This window comes from Heloderma suspectum, chromosome 6 (genome assembly GCF_057233095.1).
Source record: "Heloderma suspectum isolate Gila_16-S chromosome 6, 16-S_ref, whole genome shotgun sequence".
Classification (NCBI taxonomy): Eukaryota; Metazoa; Chordata; class Lepidosauria; order Squamata; family Helodermatidae; genus Heloderma; species Heloderma suspectum.
The window spans coordinates 85,553,177-85,577,262 of record NC_139463.1 but is presented as its reverse complement, the minus strand read 5'-3'; the positions used below and the strand labels follow the sequence as shown (position 1 = coordinate 85,577,262).

General features: G+C 44.6%; 1 protein-coding gene across 1 annotated transcript; it reads left to right on the top strand.

Moving 5' to 3' along the window:
- Nucleotides 1-5,114: 5,114 nt before the first annotated feature.
- On the top strand, nucleotides 5,115-14,739 carry LOC146341674 (vomeronasal type-2 receptor 26-like). Its single transcript, XM_084805130.1, has 5 exons — nucleotides 5,115-5,407; nucleotides 7,266-8,111; nucleotides 9,181-9,408; nucleotides 12,320-12,446; nucleotides 13,526-14,739. The coding sequence occupies exons 1-5, from the start codon at nucleotides 5,243-5,245 to the stop codon at nucleotides 14,443-14,445; spliced, it is 2,286 nt and encodes a 761-aa protein (XP_084661256.1). The 5' UTR covers nucleotides 5,115-5,242; the 3' UTR covers nucleotides 14,446-14,739.
- The last annotated feature ends 9,347 nt before the right edge of the window (nucleotides 14,740-24,086 follow it).

The window sequence follows — 24,086 nt, the reverse complement described above, 5'->3', positions numbered from 1 at the left end:
GCCGCTACGTCGGCTGCCATTTGCGTCCCTGCCAAGCCGTGATTTACTTACGTATTTACTATGTAATATACATATGTAATATACATATACATAATATACATATGTATATACATATACTATGTATATATGTAAATACTTATGTATTTACCGCTACGCCATTTGCGTGGCTGCCTTTTGCCATGATAGGCTACGTAAATATTTACATAGCCTATAACGGCAAAGAGCAGGGGTGCACATGGCGTAGCGGCCGCCATTTGTGCCCCTGCTCTTTACCGTGATAGGCTACGTAAGTATTTACATAGTCTATCACGGCAAAAGGCAGCAACGCAAATGGCGGCCGCTACGACGGCTTCCATTGGCGGCTGCAGCAGCCTGGCAGCAGCCAGAAGACGAGCCAGAGCTACCGCCACCACATCCATCACCTCTGCATCCACCACCAGGTAAGCTCCATCCCGGGGGGATTCCACGGGGTGGTGGTGGGGGGATTGCTCTGTTCCGCCATGGACTCCGGGGGGCGGATTCTAAAGAATCACTGGAGTCCGTGGCAGAATTCTCCAACATCCCTAGTCATGGGTTATGTGAGGGTTCAACAAACCTCACATTACCCACAGTCCACTGTTGTGTTAGGCAAGGGTTTTTAATCCTCACATAGCCCACGGTCCCTGGGTTCACACGACATGACAAGCTGTGGCCAGGTGTTGAATATGCAAATCCCACCAGGCATGCACCAGAGCTAGGAATGGACAGACTCAGAGGACCCTACCCCTGGAGGGCTCAGGGAGCTGTCTGGGAACGCACTGCAGCTGCCTGCTCCTCCATGCGAGCCGCCATCTTTTACACAAGATGGGGCTCTATATTTTGTATATTTACTGTTGTGCACAACAGTGGCCATGAAAGGCCATTTCCACAACATTAGAGGCCTGGCCGCTCACATGGCTTGACGGGCAGGGGCGGCAGTTCACCAAGCTGGATTAGGGGTGGGGTAAGCCGGGGGATGGAGTCTGACAGACTCATGGACCCAGTTGGGCACCCACACCATCTCTAACTAGAGCTCACCATGGCTTAAACAACCCACTGTGAGCTGTTTGGATCATGTGAATCAGGTCACTGAGGTGATGAGATGCAGCAAGGGCAGGATAATCATCAATTTCAGTTCTGTCCCAGAATGAATCCTCTTTATTTTCTTCCAAATAGTTGTATGGTTGCCATTAATTTCTATTGGAAAATTAAAGCTGCACTTAACACAGAGTTTGGAGTGAAGCCTGCCAACCATCTGTGACACTGAATAGTCCAACCTCCACCATCAGGAATCCTGTGAAGGTGGGGGTGCACATAGAAACATCCCCCCACACACACACACACACACCCGTCTCCTAACCATAGTCCATAGTGTATGGGGGGCTGCCTTCTTCACTCTTAATTTAAAAAAAAAACACCCCTGTATAGGAACATAGGAAGCTGCTGTATATCAGGTCAGAATATTTGTCCATATTCGCCAATATGGTCTTCTATGACTGGCAGTCCTCTCCAGGACTTAACTCCTCTCCAGGGATGCAAGGTTTTTTACATCACCTTTTACATCACCTGCTACCTAATCCTTTTAATGGGCGATTCCAGGGATTGAACCTGAGATTTTTGGCTTGCAAAACATGAGCTCTACTATCATGAAGGACAAAGGGTTTTATTTTATATTATTAGTCTGACAGTGTCTTTTGTAATTTCTTGGCTGTGGTAAACCAGGGTAAAGAAGGAAGGAACATATATAAGGTGGAGGAGGGGGAGTAGGCAAGAAGTTAAAACATTATCAACCAATCCAAAGCATGCCTGTCTATTTCCCCTGTGATTCCAGACCAAAGTCTCCATTTTTCGGGTGGCCTTTTCCTATAAAGGTAACAGCAAGGCCACAAACACCTGGCTGTGGCAGTAAGAAGCAGGAAAGACTTAACTAGAGTCAAACATGTTTTCTTGAGAAATCCCACAGATAATTCACAACTGCAAATAAGTGATTCCTTCCCTTATAATTATAAAAAAATACTGTGATTAATTGTATTGCCCATCAAAGTCCCAGTGGACTTCCAATGGTCACAAGCACAACTCATAACTAAAACCGTGGAAAGAGGCTATAAAGTATCAGTTCTATTCAGAGGTCAGTCTAGGAACAGCCAGGAGTCAATCAATTTGATCTAAGACATATTTTGTTATCTGGGTCTCCAGGGGCAGCCATGGAGACTCTAATGATAAAATGGAAATGGGAAAATCTCTGTCAAGGGGGCAGATTTGCCCTTAAAATGATGACACTGGTGCTGCTTCCTCATGCTGTATGCAAGGTTCATGCTGTTAAATGCGCCATCAGTGAGACCATTCCAATTCTTCACAGGTATTATCAGCCAGGTGACTTCCTCATTGGTGGCATTGCTTCTCAGATCTTCATGCCTTCTGAAAAAAGATCATTCTGTGAACATCCCATTCAGGCACTGATTAAAGAGCCCATGTAAGGAAATTTGTTGGTGTGACATTTGCTTTTGCATAAGACATAAACTGGTCTGGATAATATTTGCAGCCTGGACAATTCTACGGTTGTCCAGGCTGCAAATGTTATACAGTTTTAGAAGCATGGTTTGCACAGATAGACCTTCAGCTATGTTCTAATCCACCATACTCGTTCCCCTTCCACTGTGTGGTGCTAATGGAGCCCAGAGGAAGCTGTTACTCTTTTCTGACTAGCTCCAAGCAAGCAATAAAACTATACTTGTCAGGCACGGATATGCACAGGAACAGTTGCTGGTGATGGGTATGGCACAGAGATCTCATGCCGGCACTGGCCTTGTAGGTGCTCAATCAGTACATTAACTTAGTGGATTGGGGACTAGGGACAATTAAGGGGGAAGAACAAGGAATATTATCACAAGATTGCCATTTTTTTCTGTAAAATACTGCAGCTGAACTTTTATTTTTTAATGCAGAATTCTACACATTTTTTATTTTCAGATTTTTGCGCACATTCAGTTAATAATAAAGAGCTATACTGAAGAATAAGAAAAGCTTGTTGGAATGTGGAAGGAAATCAGGTCAAACGTACATTTATTCTCATGCTAGAACTAGATAAAAACATAAAGAGCCCCCCGCCCCACCACCAACCTTTTCACAGAAATTTGTGCCCCCTGGCATGCAAGCATGGGCTTGCCCATGGATAGAGGGGCTTTCTTTTTAATATTCTGAGTGGCAGCCCTGATCTATCAAGGGCACATCTTAGGCTTCTTTGAAAGTGTGTGTGTGTGTGTGTGTGTGTGTGTGTGTGTGTGTGATATTTGTCAATCTGTTAAAGGTGCTTTCTGATGCAAATCAGGAGAACAGAAAAAAAATCTTCTGCAGGACAACAGAAAGAGCATTTTTGGCTACAGATCTTTCTGCATACTTCCCTAAATTCTGATGGTTGTATTGCCCATTATAATACATCCCTTTTTTAAAGAAGGTTGCTGCCCCTAGCTCAGTCATAGAGTACATCCTTTGCATGCAAAAGCTCCCAAGTAGGGTTGGGAAAGCTTCCTGGCTGAGATCCCAGAGAGCTGTTGCTAATCAGTTCTGAGCTGGATGGACCAATGATCTGACTCGAAGTAAGGCAACTTCCTGTATTGCTGTAAATAAATCTCCAATGGAAAAGGTGTCACATTCTGAAGTAATATACTTCAGATATATTACTCCATGAAGGGGCAACATGAGTATAAAGGGGCCATATATTTTATTTAAACATATGTATTTACTTATTTAAAATATTGAAATACTGTCCTTCATCCTACCAGATTTCAGCGTGGTGTACAGCAGCATAACGTAAGGCCCTATTCAGACATTACTCCATGAAGGGGCAGAGCACAAATGCACCATGGGGCTCTGCTTCCGCCCTGCGTCCATTGTCATGCAGTTCCTTTCGGCTTCCCATGTGTCCACGGAAAACAGCTTCAGCAGGGAGACTGCAGTACTTGAGCCTTGATTGCATGGGGGTTTGGGTCATGCAGGGAATCTATACAAGTACACCAGGCTCCCTGCTGCTGACACTCCGCTCCCAAGAGGTGGGAGCTGGAAGGATCGGTGCTGTAATGGAGGCAGCCCCCTTGTACTCATGTTGCCCCTTCACATGAGCAACAACTGAATAGGGCCTTGCTTTATGCTGGTTCCTCCTGTGCAAGCACCGAGTCATTGCTGACCCCTAGAGGGACGCCGCTTGCGCTGGCGTTTTCGCGGCAGACTGTAGCGGGGTGGTTTGCCATGGCCTTCCCCAGTCGTGACTGCCTTTCCCCCAGCAAGCTGGGTACTCATTTACTGACCTCGGGAGGGTGGAAGGCTGAGTCGACCTGAGCCGGCTACCCGAGACCCGGCTTCCGCTGGGATCAAACTCAGGTCGTGGGGAGAGTTTCGGTTGCAATACTGCCGCCTACTCTGCGCCACACGAGGCTCTTAAATCTTGTAGGATGAAGGATGGTTATTCAAATATTATAAATGAATGCATAAATAAATAAATAAAAATGTTTACCAACTTAAATATGTAAATATATTTAAATGTGTAAATATTAGAGGAAGGAATCCTGTGTCCCCTAGACAGTGTCTTGGGAACATAGGATTGTTCGGTTTCCTGGATCTGAACTCAGAGCCAGGAAACCGCACTCCCCATCCCCTCCCCTGCCATTGCCAGGGTGGAGAGAACCACACCGGCTACCTTTCCACACTGGGTAAATGGAACACAGAGATGGGGGAAAGGGGTCATTCCTGGGGGTGGGGAGGGGAGGAGACCAGGGCAGTTGGCTTATGCCTTTTCCTATCACCACCCCAGACTCTTTCCCTCCCTCTCTCCCAAGCCTCCACTACATGGGCAAAATTGCCAGTCTAGCTTAAATGCAATGCAGGAGGCACAAGGCACCTCTACTCTGCATTGGTTACATGTAAGCCTCCAAGTTCAGAGGCTTATGTGTACTCAGGACGGAACCCATAGGATCATGCCCTAGGTATTTTAGATGATCACATGTTTAATTAGTAAACATGCTTGCTGGAGCACAAAACAGTGGCAATAACTGTGCAAAGTGCAAAATATCCCTGTAACAGGCTATGTCACTGTCACTGTAGTTTTCTGACTAAGCATTACCAGCATGTCTTGGCCTTGGCATTTGCTGTAAAGGAAATCAATGAAAACCCCCAGATCTTACTGAACGTCACCCTGGGATTCCACATCTATGAGAGCTATTTCAACGCAATGTGGACCTATCATGCGACTATGGAACTTCTTTCTTCAGGGGACAGATTTAACCCGAACTACAAATGTGACGTCCAAAGCAACCTGGTAGCTGTTGTCGGGGGACTGAGCTCAGAAACGTCTCTCCACATTGCAACCATCCTAGGCATCTACAAGATTCCACAGGTAAGAGGATAGGTTTGTCGAGAATAGAAATTTGTGTGTGGGGGGGTCACTGCTATTTGCCCCCTAAGTTGTTGTTTCCAGTAACCAGAACCGGGCGGGGGGGGGGAGGCAAAGCATCCAGGGAGGAGGTGATTTTTCAGTTGGAAAGTGCTTCTAGGACCCCAATCTCAATGGGGAGCATTTTCTGGATTGAACCTCACAGCTACTTTTTCTTAAACTAGAGGTGGCCAGTTTAAGCATGCTGTTGTAACACTGTGAATAATGTCACATGTAGTTTAGCCCTGAGATAGGTTGTTTTCATTTGTTTATGGAGCTGATTATCTCTCACCAACCAATCTGGATAATCTTATAATCTCAAGCACTAATACTCCTGGAATTCATCATTACCAGTTTGGAACAGCTAACACTCAGATGTATTATGGATCGAGCAGCATTTTTTCTCCAGCTCAGAATGTAAAACAAGAGTCTGTGCACATACCTACAAATCTGTGTGCAGGCTGCTTTCTAGGCATGTATGCAAGCATGTTCAATGCTGGTGAACCTTTTACTGCTTGCCTGTGCAAACCGTGCACAGTGGAGAGAGGTTACATTCATGGAATGTAACTTCCCTGTGTTCCCTTTCCTCTGCACCCCCCTGTGCAGGGTAATTGGCAGAAATCACTCCTCCTTTTTGAAGCCAGAAGAGCAACATAGGATCCAAACCAATGTCTTTTCCACCTTTTAGTTTAAGCCTCCCTTCCCCCAATTCCTGGACACTAATCATAGTACACATTGTGCTATAAGTAGGGATGGTGACAGCATCCAGTTGGGGCTTGAAGCCTGGCAACTTCTCACTGGCTTGATCTCCCAGACACTAATCTGTGGATCCCTGTGCTTACCTGACTTGGCCCACTCCCTCACCGAGCCATGACTTTGTGTAAAAATGATGGCTCGGCCTTTTTTTCTTAATTAACCATTTATGCAAATGGTGGATGTAAAGGTGCCATTCATGTAATATTACAGGCATAGATAGACCATTTATGCCTGTAATGCTGCATCAATGGCCCTTTATGGCCATCATTTGTGTAAATGGTTATTTATGATAAAGACCCAGCTGCCATTTTTCCGCAAAATCGTGGCTCGGTGAGGGAGTGGGTGGGCACTCGCTGCTCACTGGGTGCCCAGGGACTGCCCAGTAGCTTGCCGTGTGTGACGAGCAGGGTCAGGCGGCCAGCGGGGGTCCGGCAAGCACTGCAAGGCATGGGATGGGGTGAGTTCACCCATCCCTAGCTATAGAAACCTGCAAAAGAGCATTTGTTAAGGCTGCAAGGAATGGTGAACTCTCAAAGTAAAGAGATCAAGGAAGCTCCCACACATCAAGACCAAGGAATGTGTATAATCTCCTGTGGTTGTCTCCCCATAACTTGATTGCTTAACACAATTCTTACTGAGGCAAGCAAAGAAAGTGGCACATCACACATTCTTTTAACTGTTTTGCCCTGTTTTGGCTTGTTTGGGAGCAGAGCTCAGGCAGCTGCCACCACTATAAACAATATTTTAATGGAATTCTTCTGTGGTGGGGCGGGGGGGGGGGAGAAAAAGAACTGCTGATACCTAGGTTGTGTTCTTTAAGCACAACCTGAGAATGGTTCCCCCCCCCTTAAAAAATCACATTCCCCCATTTGAGCAGGCTATTAGGCCATATAAAAATGAAATAAATAAATAAGTAAAATGCTGTTTCCATTTGGGCAAAGGGGTGATTTCAATGGGAGAGGTTGAGACCTGATAACAATACAGCCACACACACAATTGACATTCGTAAAATTGTTCCATTTCCCTCCCCCTCTTTGTATGTCTCCACTTTTCCCTTTCTATTTAGCTCATGTATGGCTCTACTTCAAAGAGGAGCGATACAACCCAAATCTTTCCTTCCTTCCGGATGGTCCCAGAAGAAACCCATCAGTATATGGGGATTCTCAAATTACTTCTGCATTTCAAGTGGATATGGATTGGGATACTTGCAATGGATGACGACAGTGGAGAAAAGTTTGTACAGACCGCACTTCCCATATTTTTCCAGAGGGGTATCTGTTTTGACTTCATACAGAAAACCCCCATATTCAATTTTTTCACTGACTTTTATAATATGATGATAAGGATTCAGGAAATATATGAAATTTTCATGAATAGAAAAGCCAGTGCATTGGTGTTTTATGGAGACATCCAGACAATGCTCATCTTAGGAACATTACTATGTGTACCTGAAACAACAATTAATTCAAAAGGTAAAGTGTGGATAATGTCAGCCCAGATGGACATTGCAATATTGGGCTTCCAATGGACTTGGGGTGTACAGATGTTTCATGGTGCTATATCCTTAACAAGTCACTCAAATGAAGTATTGGGATTTCAAAAATTTCTTCAGACAAGAAAACCTTCTGGGACCAAAGAAGATGATTTTATCAAGGACTTCTGGCAGCAGGCATTCAATTGTAAATTGCCAAATTCCATTGTGGATGAAATGATAGGCAAAACCTGCACTGGAGAAGAAAAGCTGGAGAGCCTTCCTGGAACATTTTTTGAAATGACCATGACTGGACACAGCTACGGCATTTATAATGCTGTCTATGCTGTGGCACATGCTTTGCAGACCATACATTCATCCAAATCTAGACATACAGTAATACTGGATAAAGGGATACTTCAGAATCAACAGTTGTGGCAGGTAATAACTTGAACAAATTAATGTGGAAGATCATCATATCTACAGCTGTAAACAGAATCTGTGCAGAATATTGTCTCACCTCAAACAGTTCATGCACTCAACTACTCAACATCCCTCCTCTTCCTATTAGCTGAATGATTATACAATCATTCATAAAAAGCAAAGCTGAGTTGGTATTTAAGAACAATTCTTAATTGGAGGGGGGGGGAAATGGGATCAAAATGTCCCCAAAATTGTGAAAGCTTTCCAGTTCTCTTAGGGATGCATGAATCAGTCTATGTCAGTCCATGTCAGTTTTACATGTATTTAGCCATAAGTCCATTCCATCCTATTTCCACATCATTCTGACATATAAAAAAAATATCTCCCCAAACTTTATTTTTGTACACAATTTCCCCTAATATGCACAGTTTTGTACACGTTTTTTGAGTTGAGAACTGCATCACAAGATTCAGAGAAGTGTGGGATCGGAAAGGTAACTGTGTTCCAATCTGCATACATAATGATGGGGAGAGGAGCATGCAAATCAAGTCAATTTGTTTAAAGATGTGGACCAAACAAAATTCTTCACTATCCCTAGGTGGTTCTAGGTGCTGTGAAGGTTTGAGATTGCACCTAAGACTTCTCCAAATGTATCCAGATAAATGGGAGTTAAAATGGCAAATGTAGTTGAGTGTAAGTCTAAAGTGATGCATGCTGGGTCATCCAATGAAGCTGAATGGTGGGAGATTCAGGACAGACTCATAGTGTATAGTTAAATTATAGAATACACTTCCTCAGGGTATGGTGATGGCCTGCTCCATCCCTTCCACCAACAGCCAAAGATTTCCACTGGGGTGTGGAAATGCATGAATGGATGGCTAAATCATCAAGCTCACTGGGTGACTTTGAGCCTCATCTCCCGGGGGGGGGGGACATTAGTGAAAAAGAAGGACAAAAACTGACTCCCCCTTCCTTAATTACAATGAACTATATCCTGGGCAGATATTATAATTGCATATCTTAGTGCCAAAGATTCAATGCCTCTTGCAGAATGGTTGTAACTTCTTCTGTTCCCTTTTCAATGTAGCTGTACCATGTTCTGATCAGTGTTGCATTTAATAACACTGCGGGGGAAAAAGTTTCCTTTGACCAAAATGGGGAATCCGGAGCTGGATTTGATATTGTAAACTGGGTCTTTTCCCCAAACCAATCCTTCCATAAAGTGAAAGTTGGCAAGATGGATCTCCAGGCTCCTCCAGACCAAGCTCTCCCCATTAATGAAGAGGCCATCACATGGCCCAGCTGGTTTAACCAGGTAGGATTACACTGTAGGATGTTAGGAGAGGCTATATTTATTCCAAAATGCATATATCAATATGCCATATCACCATCTTCCCCAGTTGAATTTATGTCTGCCTTTCCTGGAGGCAACTGAACTGGTCCCCCTCTTAACGCTCCTCAAGACTCAACGCTAACACAGCATTGTTGCTCTAACCTTACTGCCTTCAGTAGAACTTAAGGAGTCTTCCCAGCTCCTATCAAGTTGTGACTGAAGGGCTGTTCAACAGGCTGCTGCTAGGGATGTCAGAGAATTCCACCACGGATCTCGGTGAGGCCAAATGCCAGCGCATTCGGCCCCCTGAAATCCATGGTGGAACGAAGCCCCCTGCCCCCCCACCCCACGAAAGGTGCACGAAACGGAGCACTTACCTGCTGCCATTAGCGCTGCTTTGAGAATGGCACCATTCGCTTCTTCATTATAGCTGTGATAGGCTACGTAAATAATTATGTAGCCTAACACGGCTTACGCAGGGATGCCATTTGCGTCCCTGTGGAGGCCGTGATGGGCTACATAAGTATTTACATAGCCTATCACGGCAAAAAAAACAAAAACAAAACAGCGAACGCAAATGGCGGCAGCTACAGCGGCCATTTGCGTTCCTTTTTTTTTTTTTTTGCTGTTTTAGCCTACATAAATATTTATGTAGGCTATTACGGGGGGGGGGGGAATGCAAATGGTGGCCACTATGCCATTTGCATTCTTTATTTCTTTATTAAATTTATTAATCGCCCATCTGGCTGGTCACCCAGCCACTCTGGGCGATGTACAACACACCATAAAACAATTTAAAACAATAAAATTCTACCATAAATTTTTTTAAAAAAATACCCTAACCCACCCCAAATGCCTGCCTGAACAACCATGTTTTTAATGCACGACGGAAGCTCATTAAAGAGGGGGCATGACGGAGTTCCCTAGGGAGGGAGTTTTCTTTTTTCTTTTGCCCTAATAGCCTACATAAATATTTACGTAGGCTAAAAAGGCAAAAAAAAAGAGAGCCAAAATGGCGGCCGCCGTAGCCACCGCCATTTGCATTCGCTGGTGTTTTTTTTGGCTGTGATAGGCTACGTAAATATTTACACAACCTATCACGGCAAAATACAGGGACACAAATGGCGGCCGATTAAATGAATTGGAAGGTTTATGGGCATTTTGATGTAAGGATGGCGTGTAGGGATGGCGGAGAATTCCACCCTGGACTCCAGTGAGTCTGTGGCGGAACGGAGCAATCCCCCCCGCCACCCCGCAAAGCCTGTGCAGACCGGATCCTACCTGCCTCCGGTGGGTCTGGATCTGGCTGCTGCTGTCCTTTGTCCAGTCTGCAGTCGCGAATGGCGTCCTAGGGATGTCAAAGAATTCCGCAACAGATCTCGGTGAGGCCGAATGCCAGTGCATTCGGCCCCCAGAAAACCATCGCGGAACGAAGCCCCCGCCCCGCCACCCCACGAAAGGCACGCGAAATGGAGCACTTACCTGCTCCCGTCCGCGCTGCTGTGCGAATGGCAGCCGTCCTGCGGCCACCATTCACTTGCTCCTCTTCAGTCGTGATAGGCTACATAAATACTTACATAGTCTATCACGGCTAATGCAGGGACACCATTTGCATCCCTGTGGAGGCCTTGATAGGCTACGTAAGTATTTACGTACCCTATCACGGTGGGAGGGGGGGGAACCCCAGCCTACGCAAATGGCGGCGTCTACCGCCATTTGTGTACGCTGGGGGGGTTTCCCCCTGCTGTGATAGGCTACGTAAGTATTTATGTAGCCTATCACGGCGGGGGGGGGAAAACCCAGCGTACGCGAATGGCGGCGGCTACCGCCATTTGCGTACGCTGAGGATTCCCGCCTGCCGTGATAGGCTACATAAATTTTTACATAGCCTATCATGGCGAAAGAAAGGGACGCAAATGACGGCGGCTACGACAGCCACCATTTGCATCCCTGCAGGGCTGCCCAGCGGCCGGATGTCCGGCTGCAGGTGGCCAGAGCCGGCCGGCGGCTCTGCGGCCTGGCTGCGGAGCAGATCTGGCCAGCCAGGATTCCGGGGGGAGGCACGGAGCACCTCCCCCCCATCAAGGATTCCGGGAGGAGGCACAGCGTGCCTCCCCCCCCCCCCAGCAGAATCCGGCGGAGCCAGGTAGATGGGGTTTCATACACCCCTACGTCCTGCGTAATGGATGCCATTTGCGTCCCTGCTCTTTGCCGTGGTAGGCTATGTGAATATTTACTTCTGTCTGCTGCTGGGCTGCAGCTGCAAATGGCAGCCAACGTAGAGGCCACCATTTGCATCCCTGCGGGTAGCCGTAATAGGCTACATAAATATTTACGTAGCCTATCACGGCTACCCACAGGGACGCAAATGGCAGCCACTACGTTGGCTGCCATTTGCAGCTGCAGCCCAGCAGCGGACAGAAGTCTGGCTGTGGATAGGCCTGGCTGATGGCTCCATGGCCTTGCCACAGAGCAGAGCTGGCCGGGGAGGATTCCAGGGGGGAGGAACAGATCGCCTCCCCCCCAGCGGACTCCCCACTGACGCAAGTAAGTGGGGTTTCATACACCCCTAGAAAAATGTAATTCATCTACTACATAGGAAGTATAAGTAATTATTTTTTATCAAGCTCCAGAGTTCAAGGTAGGTAATGGATTAAATCTCAAGCCATAGTCTTTTTGCCATAGGAAAAACAGTGGGCAAAGTATTACTGTGCTCATGATGCTGATCAAGTATAAAAAAGTAGAGTCAACCAGGAGTATATCAAGCGGCCTCTAGAATATCATACATACCATTATTCCATGTCCAAAGCTCATTTCCTTAACCAATAATACATAAATTACAAAAATTGTGTTTCCCGTAAAGTAAGGAATCTATTCTTTTGTTATTGGATAGGTGCTGCCCCTTTCTGTGTGCAACAACAATTGTCATCCTGGTAACAGTAGGCAAAAGAAGGAGGGGGAGCCATTTTGTTGTTATGATTGCATTCCATGTCCAGAAGGGAAGATTAACAACCACATGGGTAAGAGATGCCATTTGCAGAACATCCAAAATATGTAGGGAGAAGAAAGTTCTTGAAGTAGACTTACTATGCAATCTTATGCATGTCTACTCAGATGTAAGCGTCATTGAGCTCAATGGAACTTACTCCCAGGTAGGTCTGAATAGGATTCTAGCCTCAGTCTGACAACCGAGATTTGTGGTTTATTATTTATTTATTTATTTATTTCTACACCACCCAATAGCTGAAGTTCACTGGGTGGTTCACAAAAATTAAAACCACAAAGTACAGCATAAACCAATATAAAATATGAAAGCTTAAAACTACAATATAAAAGTACAACCAGAATAAAACCGAGCAGCAATGCAGAGATTCAAAATACAGATTTAAAACAGCAGCTCTAAAAGACTAGAGTGCTAAAATGCTGGAAAAATAAAAAGGTCTTCACTTGGAGCCAAAAGGAGTACAATGCAGACACCAGGAGAACCTCTCTAGGGAGCCCAATCCACAGCCGGGGTGTCACAGCAGAAAAGGCCCTCTTCCTGGTAGCCACCATGGCTGGCAGTTCGATATAAAGCACAAATCCATATATTACATGCAATTATTGTGATATCCTTTCAGTGGCTGAGTTTTCCACATGTGGTATGTGTGTATTATGTCTAAATGGGATCACCTCTTGATGATACCACCTACAGAGTAACTTTATAGAGCAGAGGACACAGAAAGAGGGCATAGAAAGAGGAAAGATCTCACAGATCTCTGATCGGATGTAAGGGCAGAGGCCAGATGACAGATGAGGACCTCACAGATGCCATATCTGGTCCATGGACTAGAGTTCCTTCATTCCTGAGGTAGCGAGTCACCAATTATTCATTTCCTCAGGCAACCACCATCTCCTGAATATTGGATTAAGAGATAGTTTCAGCTTGGTGAGCCCTTCAAACAGTTCTGACCCCTGGCAGATATTCAGGTTTGAAGGGACTAGGTATAACTGTAAGGACCCCCAAAATGTTATATTACTTAAAGGCTTTCCCAATTTTCTAGAAAGAGGGTATTTGGTGACCTTAAAAAAATGAATAATTACACCTTTTCTTTTTCAGACATGGTTGACTGTATTAAATGCCCAGAAGACCATTATGCAAGCAAAGAACATGATTCATGCATCCCCAAGGTTGTAAGCTTCTTGTCTTATGAAGAACCTTTAGGATTCAGTTTAGCCATTTTTGCTCTTTCCTTTTCTTTTATAACAGCTTTGGTGCTAGGAACATTTGTTAAGCATCACAACACACCCATAGTCAAGGCCAACAACCAGAACCTCACTTACACTCTTCTCATCTCCCTTTTGCTCTGCTTTCTTTGCACTTTACTATTCATCATCCCACCTCGGAAGGTCGCATGCCTCCTCCGACAAACTTCTTTTGGCATCATCTTCTCACTGGCCATTTCCTGTGTGTTGGCAAAAACCATCACAGTGGTTCTGGCTTTCATGGCCACCAAACCAGGAGCCAGGGTGAGAAAATGGGTGGGGAAAAATCTGGGCAATACCATAGTTTTTTCTTGTTCTTTTATCCAAGCAGGAATCTGTACTGTGTGGCTATCAATCTCTCCCCCATTTCAAGATATTGACATACACTCACTGACTGAAGAAATCATACTGGAATGTAATGAAGGGTCAGCCAGTTTATTTTACTGTGTTCTGGGTTATTTGGGTTTCCTGGCCATTATCAGTTTAGTTGTGGCTTTCCTAGCTAGGACATTACCAGACAGTTTCAATGAAGCCAAGTTTATCACTTTCAGCATGTTGGTGTTTTGCAGTGTTTGGTTGTCCTTCATTCCCTCTTACGTGAGCACCAAGGGAAAATACATGGTGGCTGTGGAGATCTTCTCTATTTTAGCTTCCAGTGCTGGGCTTTTGGGTTGCATCTTTTTGCCCAAATGCTACATTATTGTAGCATGGCCTGAGCTAAACAATAGGGAACAGCTAATGAGGAGAAAGAGTGAAAAGAAAGAAAGTGTCTAGGTCTTTTGCTTTAGACTGCAATCTAAAGGGGTGAACATCGTGGCTACTTCTGATATAGATCCACAGTGCCCCCAAAGCATCTGGTCAGTTGGCTGGACAACCTGAAAAGCTTTATCTAGCCTTATCTCACTTCTTAGCCCTCCAAAATGTGAACAAAAACTCAGGAAGCACAAAGGTGTTGTACAACGGGGAATCCATACAGCACTAGCAGTGGAACTGATACACATGCTTTGTTTCATTGTTCTGTTGCATATCATGTCTCAAAGAGAATAAAATGTTGTGGCGGTAATTCTGAATCTTGTTGCTGTTGTTTCTATTTGACTAAATGTAAAAAGACATCTCAAATTATCTCAAATGTCTATGATTAACCGTTCCTCTTTTCAAAGCCAACATGGATTTTCAGATGATCTGAATATGATAACATAACCAACTCTTTAAAAATGTATATAAAATCCTTGTAACAAGAAGATAAAGGGTTGAGGAGTATAAAGAGATAGACCGGCATTAATGCTCTCTTTTGTTATTTTTCTATTTATAAGCCAATTAACATTAGAAATTTATCAGGAGGGTACCACTGAAAACAGAAAGATGCAATGAGCCTGCAAACTAGGTGATATTGACTGAGGTGGAAATTGTGGATTCTGGGCTGAGAGAAAAAAGGAGAAAAATGTTTTTCCTCAAGATGGCCAAGTTCAGTCTATTATTGCTACTAATTGTGCAACATGAATAATCCCCCTTCCAGATCCCACAGGAGTGATCAGCCATAAGATGGTGGTGAAATTGTGTATGGAGCTATTGTTTTCAGTGCATATACTCCAGGTATAACTATGTCTGGATCCAACCCTAACATAGGAGGGGCTGTTCTCCCATGCTGGGTGCTGCAATGAGACTCCTCCAGCCCAGGCAGATCAAATGGAGCCAAATGAAATTCTGTGAATCCATTAAAATCTAATTGTTGTTAAGGGGTACCAAGACACTGGGGTGGATATTATCACTATAAATCAACATCTGGTTCACTGAGAACATGTCCTACAGGGACAAACCTTTTCTGGGACTCCTTACAATTATCCTAACACTGAGTCCCCTTAGCACAGCTGCCAGTAGAGTGTCATGGGTGGCAGGGAGAGTTAGCCATGATTTCTTGTGAGCACACTCCCTGCAGAGTGCTAATTGGCAATGGTTTTGGTTACAGAGTGGCTAAGATGAACATGATTACTTGCAGCCAAACTGTAAAACAGCCAGCTAAACAGAAGAACTTTTTTTATTTTACAACAGGTAGCAGTTCCCTTTAGAGGAGCCTGCCATACATTTGTTGGCCTTAGAGAAACCAAGCTGCTCTGGGAGGTGGGGGGAGTAGAGGAACCAAAGAGACTTTGAGTGTTGCAGAGGCACAACAAAGAGACTCTACTTTAAAAACTTGCCGAGATGAAGCAACAAATAGTCTAAAGCCTGTGTCCCATTATACGGCTTGGGGAGGTCATCTAGGATTTAAGAGGACCCAGTGTACAGTTACCAAGTGCTTTTACTGGCCTCTAGTGGCAAAAGCAGTGAAGGACTTTGGTAACTCCTGTGGAACTTATCAGAAATCTGTGTTTCCAAGAGATCAGCCAAAAGCTCCCCTGCAGACACTGCCTGTGGCTGAGACTCCCATTGAAAGAGTGGGCACTGATATTATGGGCCCCTTTTCTCCAACTACTAAAATGGGCATGGTCTATTCTGATGGTTGTTGATTTTGCTACCAGATATGCCAAGGCTATCCCTTTGGCATCCGTTACTGCTACTCATTTAGCTAAAGCCCTTTTGTGTATTTACTCTTGATTAAGCATTCCCAAGGCCCTGTTGTCCGACAGGGTTTGTGTCCGAACTGCTTCGAAAAATGTAGGAGGGCACCAGAGTGGAACATCTTGCATCTATCCTATATCACCATGAAACCAATAGTTTGGTGGAACGTTTCAGTCAGACCTTGGGAAAAATGGTTAAAGCCTATGTGGTTAATCATCCTGCTGATTGGGATCAACCCCTACCATATTTATTGTTTGCTTATCATGATGCCCCAGAAAAGAGTCTTGGTTTCTCCCAGAATGAACTGATGTTTGGGAGGGAGATCCATAGCCCTTTGGCTCTGTCTAAGGCAGAATAGGAGGGAAAGCTGAATTGTTCTCCAAACTCAGTTGTGACTTTTATGCAAAAACTACAAAATACTTTGAGAGATGTCCAAGAAGTAGCCAGAAACAATTTGCTATGAGCTCAATGTTGCCAAAAGGTTTCGAATGGCACTAAAGCTAAATTGAGATTTTTCCAACCAGGAAATAATGTACTGCATTTGAAGTCAATTAAGCCAGACTAGTTTAGCAGTCCTTGATGTGGGAGGGCCCCCTTGTGGTGAATCAAAGGTAGGGCAAGGTTAACTATTTGCTGGACTTTCCCAATTCTGCTAGAAAGCCTAAGGTTTCCCATGTTAATATGAAGCCTTATGTAAACTGTAGTAACATGGTGTTTCTATATTCTGCTGATAAGGAAGACATAGGCCAAATCGGGGGGGGGGGAGATAGGTTTTCCTTCCCCCTAGTTTAATTGTTTAGCAGCAGGCTCAGCTGCAAGAGGTATTGTTGGATGATCAGTCTATGTTTTCTAGTGCCCCTGGCTGAACCTCTCTGGCTCAGCACTCCATTCTTCTTGTGACTATTGGCCTATTCAATCCCTGCCTTATGGGAAAGCATGCTGAAGACATTGCTCAAGAAATTCAGCGTATGTTAGACTTGGGGGTTATCCAGCCTTCTCAGACACCCTGGTCCTCCCTGGTGGTGTTGGTAGCCAAAAAAGATGAGGCATTAGATTCTGTGCTGATTATTGCCATTTGAATCAGAGAACACAACCAGGTGCATATCCTATGCCCAAAGGGACCATCTGAATAACCAGCTGGGCAGTGCCAAGTATATTACTACTATATATCTGACTGAGAGATATTGGCAAGTACCTTTAGATGATGATGCAGCCCTTAAGTATGTATTAAGTATGTGTTTGGAACACCTGGAGCTGTTCCAAATTACTGTTCTCCCATTTGGACTCTGTAATGGCCATGGAACCTTCCAAAAATGTATTAATGGGGGACTTTGCTTGTGCTTACCTAGATGATGGGGCCATCTTCAGTCAGACTTTGGAGTTTCATATGGACCATCTATGTCAAGTGTTCGGGTGGATCCAAAGTGCCCTTCTTACCGTTAGGGCCTTGAAGTGTCAATTTGGTCTGGGGGAAGTAGCACTGAGTAGGCAGGGACAGCATTAAGCAATTAGATGCTAAGGTTGTGTCTATTAGAGAATGGCCAGTGCCTACAGCTAAGAAGCAAGTGGAGTCATTTTTGAGTTGGCAGATTATTACTGGCAGTTTGTGCCACAATTTAGCAATCTTGCTATACTCTTGATAGACCAGTGTAAAAAGCATAAGCCCATGAGGGTCCAGTGGACTGTACAGTGTCAATGGGCCTTTGATGCTTTAAAATCTCAGCTAGTGAATTATCCAATTCTGCAAGCCCCAGACTTTGATCCCCCATTTATTTCACAAGCTGATGCTTCTGAATTAGGGTTAGGGGCAGTTTTGCTTCAACAAGGACCTGACCAAGAATTACACCTGGTGCCCTACCTTAGTAAAAAGATAATGCCCTGAGAAAAAATCCTAGCCATTGTTAAAAAAAACAAAATTTCTCAGCAATTGTATGGACTTTAGGGAAAGTGAGATCATACCTGTGGGGCAGAAAGTTTCAACTTCAGATAGATCATTCTCCCTTATGTCTAAGGTAAAAAGCTCAAATCACAAGCTGTTGCACTGGAGCCCAGTGCTATAAGATTATGATTTCTCTGTGGTTCACATTAAAAGTAGAAGCAATGTGTTATCTGATGGATTATCTAATGCTTATACCCCAAATGAGTGAACTGTATGAGGAGTTGTGGTAAACTGCCTTATTACTCTTACTGTTACCCAATTAATAACACTTTGGCTGTAATAGGATTTTTTTGTTATTAATATGTATTTATATTAGCTTTTGTAGTCATTTTTATATAATCATAGAGTAAGAAAGGGGGTGTAAGATTTTGTAGTAGATCTTTATTTTCTTTGTGTTGTAACTTAACCTAATTTTGTTGTAATCTTAATTTAGAAAGCTTTTATCTCTTTATATGTGTCATAATTATACCCATTCCTTTTTGTAGCACTAATGGTAGTTGGAGATGTCAATTTGGGGTATAAACCCTGAAATTTCATCTGGTTAAAGGGGAGGGTTTCAAGAACTTCATTTTCTTTCTGTGTCCAAGCAGTCTATGAGTTTCCATTTGCCAGATTAAACTGGCATGTTGTAGGTATGTGTAACACTGGAAATTCCATTCTGTTTAAACCCAATGGAATTCCTCAGTGTTTTCCTTCAGATAAGTCGTGGCACAGTGTAGCAGATTCCCCCCCAATTCTGGAAATGTTCATTTTGTGTGTATGTGTGTGTGGGGGGGGGGGGCTTGTTGTATCCCATGATTTGTGCAAATGGAATTGTGTTTTTTTAAATTATTTTTCAGGTCCTGTGATTTGCAGAAATAGGATATTTTGTTTTTGTTCTTCATTTTTGGGTCCAGAGATTTGCGCAAATGTAATCCTTCTTTTTCCCTTCAGGCAAATGAGGCCATAACTTTTTTAAAACTTTTTTTTTTAACAGGGGTCATGCAGAAGTGCACACTTGTGCAAGTCCACCTGTCTGGTTGCTATGTAGCCCCATAGAGGTGTATTCCCATTGTAAATATCCTTGTCAGTTTCATCCTCTCCACACCCTACTTTGTTTAGCCCAGCAGAGCCATATTCTGTATAGGGATGTTGGGAAAAGCCTCCACGGACTCCAGTGAGGCCAGATTCTTTGGACAGCACCTCTTACCTCTGCTCCAGAAGGATTCCTGCTGGACCAGCATGCCTGCTCCGGATCCTCTGGCGATATGGCAATGGCAGCCACCATTGCTGTTTTGCTTTGAGAAAGACAGCCGTAAAGCCCTGAGTTTTACGTAAATAAAGCCGTAAACAGCTGCGAGGGCTTTACAGCCGCAAGTGGCATCCACTACGCCATTTGTGGCTGTCTTTCTCAAAGCAAAATGGCAATGGCAGCTGCCATTGTCATATTGCCGGAGGATCTGGAACAGGGGTGCCAGTCCGCAGAACCCAGTGGCCACTCAAGAGGATCCTGGGGGGGGACGGATTGCCTCCCCGGCTGCGGAACCCACCCCCCAGAATGGAAGGTAGGGGTTTTGTACATCCCTAATTCTGTACTTGTCAAAGAACTTGTCAACTGTATCCTCCACTTCCATGCTACCAAAGTTAAAAGAGGGGGGGGAGCGCAAAAGTGGAGGATGAAATTGACAAGTTCTTTGGTAAGTAGGGAATATGGCTCTGCTGGGCTAAGCAAAGCAGTGCTTGACGAGAATGAAACTGACAAAGATCTTTACTGGGTGAATATGCCCCTTCGGAGCTATTAGGGATATACGAAAGTCACTTACCTTTTTGAAAGATGACATTCACGGTGGGGGGGAGGCGCTCCGTCCCTCACTCTGAAATTCTCTCTGGCCAGCTCCGCTCCGCAGAGATTCTTCAGAACCGCCAGCCAGGGCCGCCCACAGCCGGACATCCAGCCGCTGAGCAGCCTGCAGGGACGCAAATAGCGGCTGGCCTAGCTGCCGCCACTTGCATCCCTGTATTTTGCCATGATAGGCTACGTAAATATTTACGTAGCCTATCATGGAAAAAAGAAAAAAAAAGTGGATGCAAATGGCGATGGCTACGGCGGCCGCCATTTGCGTCCCCCCCCCTTTTTTGCCATTTTAGCCTACGTAAATATTTATGTAGGCTATTATGGCAAAAAGAAAAAAGGGAACACAAATGGCGTAGTGTCCAGGAGCTGGCCGGAGAGAATTTTGGGGGGAGGGATGGAGCGCCTCCCCCCCACCGTGAATGTCACCCTTCGAAAAGGTAAGTGATTTTCGTACATCCCTAAGTACAGGCAGGTAGCACAGAATTGCAGGGATGGTGTCAGGAAGGCTAAAGCTGAGAACGAGCTGAGGTTAGCGAGGGATGCTAAAAACAATAAAAAGGCTTTCTTCAGCTATGTGCATAGTAAAAGGCAGAGGAAAGAAATGGTGGTTCAGCTATTAAATAAGGATGGCAAAATGATAACAGATGACAAAGAAAAGGCAGAGGTGCTCAGTTCCTACTTTGGCTCAGTCTTCTCCCAAAAGAGGGTCTATGACCCCCCCCCCCCCGGCAAAGGCAAAGTACAGGCTGATGGGGCAGGATTGCAGCTTGAGATTGATAGGCATATGGTCAAGGAACACCTAATTCCTTCGAATGAGTTCAAATCTCCAGGGCCAGATGAACTGCATCCTAGAGTAATAAAGGAACTGGCAGAAGAACTCTCAGAACCACTGTCTATTCTCTTTAAGAAATCATGGAGGACAGGTGAAGTGCCAGATGACTGGAGAAGGGCTAAGGTTGTCCCTCTCTTCAAAAAGGGTAAAAAGGAGGAACCTGGGAACTACAGACCAGTCAGTCTGACATCAATCCCTGGGAAAATTCTGGAGCAGATGATAAAGCAATCCATCTGGAAGCACCTTGAAAACGAGGCAGTGATTACTCGAAGCCAACATGGATTTCTCAAGAACAAATCCTGCCAGACGAATCTGATCTCATTTTTTTATCAAGTAACCTCCCTTGTGGACCGTGGGGATGCTGTAGACATAATGTACCTCGACTTCAGCAAAGCTTTTGACAAAGTGCCCCATGATATCCTGATGAGCAAACTAGCTCAAAGTGGGCTAGATGAAACAACGATCCTGTGGATCCACACTTGGCTACAGAATCGGATTCAAAGAGTGCTTATCAATGGGACCTTCTCAAACTGGGGAGAGGTAATGAGTGGGGTACCGTAGGGCTCAGTCCTGGGCCCAGTGCTCTTCAACATTTTTATGAATGACTTGGAGGAGGAGGTGCAGGGAATGCTGATCAGATTTGCAGATGACACAACATTGGGCAGGATAGCTAATACTCTGGAAGACAGAAACAAAATTCAAAGTGATCTGGATAGAGTGGAGCGCTGGGCAGAAAACAAAATAATGCAATTTAATAGCAATAAATGCCAAGTTCTGCACCTAGGAAAAATAAACCAAATGCACAGTTACAAGATGGGGGATACGTGACTCAACAACACTACAAGCGAGAAGGATCTTGGAATTGTTGTTGATCACAAGTTGAATATGAGCCAACAATGTGATGTGGCTGCAAAAAAGGCAAATGCTATTTTGGGCTGCATTCATAGAAGCATAGCTTCCAAATCCCAGGAAGTACTAGTTCCCCTCTACCCAGCACTGGTTAGGCCTCATCTGGAGTACTATGTCCAGTTCTGGACACCACACTTGGAGAAGGATGCAGACAAACTGGAGAGGGTTCAGAGGAGGGCAACAAAGATGATCAGGGGACTGGAAACAAAGCCCTATGAGGAGAGACTGAAAGAACTGGGCATGTTTAGCCTTGAGAAGAGAAGATTGAAGGGAGATATGATAGCGCTCTTCAAGTACTTGAAAGGATGTCACAGAGAGGAAGGCTAGGATCTCTTCTCGATCATCCCAGAGTGCAGGACACAGAAGAATGGGCTCAAGTTACAATAAGCCAGATTCCGGCTGAACATCAGGAAAAACTTCCTGACTGTTAGAGCAATACGACAATGGACTCAAGTACCTAGGGAGGTAGCGGGCTCTCCCACACTGGAGGCGTTCAAGATGAGGCTGGACAGCCATCTGTCAGGGATGCTCGGATTCCTGCACTGAACAGGGCGTTGGATTCGATGGCCTTGCAGGCCCCTTCCAACCCTACTATTCTATGATTCTATAAGTTCTCTGGGTGGATTACATAAAGCTAAATGAATGAAATACAATTCAAAAAACCAACAAATATTTTAGTTTGAAACTTTTATTCATATGAAAACCTTCTATAATTCCCTTTGCAGAACAATTAGAGGCAGAAAAGGGTAAGTCTTATAAAAACCATGGTCTCTTGATCTCTAGGCAAATAGATTACAAACCATGATTTTCTTAGGATGCATATGTTTATTTTGAGACTTGTGTTTTTCTTTGCAGAAAACCTAGAGGCAGAAAGTGGTAAGTCTTGCAGCACTACCTTTCTTGTTGCACAGTTGTATTTGATACAACTGTATTCTGAGGAGGCTCCAGATTCAATAGGCATTTCTACATGAGGTTTTTATTGTGCGCTCGTGATTGCTCACTCGCGGTAGTTTGCGGATCCTCTAGACGATGTTGTCATCCTCCAAGGCATCTCCCGCTCATTGCAATAATTGTTGTGGTTTCTTTTCGTAACAAAGACAGCCTGTATTATTTTCTCATACTGCCATAGAAGGAACATGTAAAAGTGCAATCCTGCTATACTACAGTGCCATCTAGTGGTTGCAGTATTAAACATACAGAAGGGCAGAGGAAAAAAAAATCCTGGAAAAAGGCACATGTAAAGGAACTGATCTTACTCCCAAAAAGAATCCAGAAGCAGAAACCCCAGTAAGGGTGCAGGATAAAAGCCTCATGTAGAAATGCTCAACATATCAGAAAGAGGATTCGATCAGGGAAAGGCATCATAAGGCTTCCACCTCCCCAGGACATAGCTCCCTAGAAAAATCCCAGGGAACAGGATCCTCTGAGGATGAGGGTTAGGGGTCCTAGTCCATGACAAATGGTGAGTTGGACTTGCAGGATTTAAAAAGTTATTATATGGTTGGGGGAAGCTTCTCCACCCCACAGCACTTTTGCAGCTCCATTGACAGGCTGCAGATATCGAGGTCCACTTTAAGCAGTTGATGTAAGGAGGGCATGAATTCTCATTAATTTCCAAGGGTGGGAGTTTACTGAGAGCAGCGGTGGGAGAGGGTTTTTCACCCCTCTTCTTTTGTTTTTGATATCCCCATTGTTGCAAGCAGCAGTGGCGATCCTATTGCACTCCGTTTGCAACCATGTTCCCTTTCCTCTCCGGTGGTGAATGAAGTAGGTTTGCAACTACGTTCCCTTCTGAAGTTCCTTGCCTCAAGAGCCCATCAGCAATATCAGGTTGTTTTTGCCAGTTACAATTTGGAATTCTATCTGGAATTCTTGTAAGGCCCACGACCAATGCTGGAGCAGTTGGTTTTGGTTTTTCATGGACTGGAGCCAAAGTAAAGCTCGGTGATCAGTTTGAATTATCAATTTCTGTTCCCACACATAAGGGCATATTTTGCTAAGTGACCAAACATCTCAGGAAATTTTTTTTTAATGTCACCTAACACCTTCCCATTGACTCTGTATGCTGTAGTTCTAATGGGCGGATGATCTCCGGTGTTAATAGTGTGCTTAATCGGATTAGTCCAACCTGGCTTAGAACTAAAGAAGTGAGCATGTTTTTGAAGAAGCAGTGTGATGGCAGAGCATACGTCTTCAGGTGTTTCAGCAGCCCATTTGGTTTGTTCTGCTTCTTTACTGGCTTGGGCTCCAAGATCACCACAGACGGTGACTGTAGCCATGAAATTAAAAGACGCTTGCTCCTTGGGAGGAAAGCTATGGCAAACCTAGACAGCATAGTAAGAAGC

Excerpts from the sequence above, each read along its gene's own strand:
- LOC146341674 (XM_084805130.1), top strand. The coding sequence starts at position 5,243 with ATGTGGACCTATCATGCGACTATGGAACTTCTTTCTTCAGGGGACAGA. Across the intron at positions 8,112-9,180 it reads AGAATCAACAGTTGTGGCAG|CTGTACCATGTTCTGATCAG; the intron begins GTAATAACTTGA and ends TTTTCAATGTAG. Across the intron at positions 9,409-12,319 it reads GGCCCAGCTGGTTTAACCAG|GTGCTGCCCCTTTCTGTGTG; the intron begins GTAGGATTACAC and ends GTTATTGGATAG.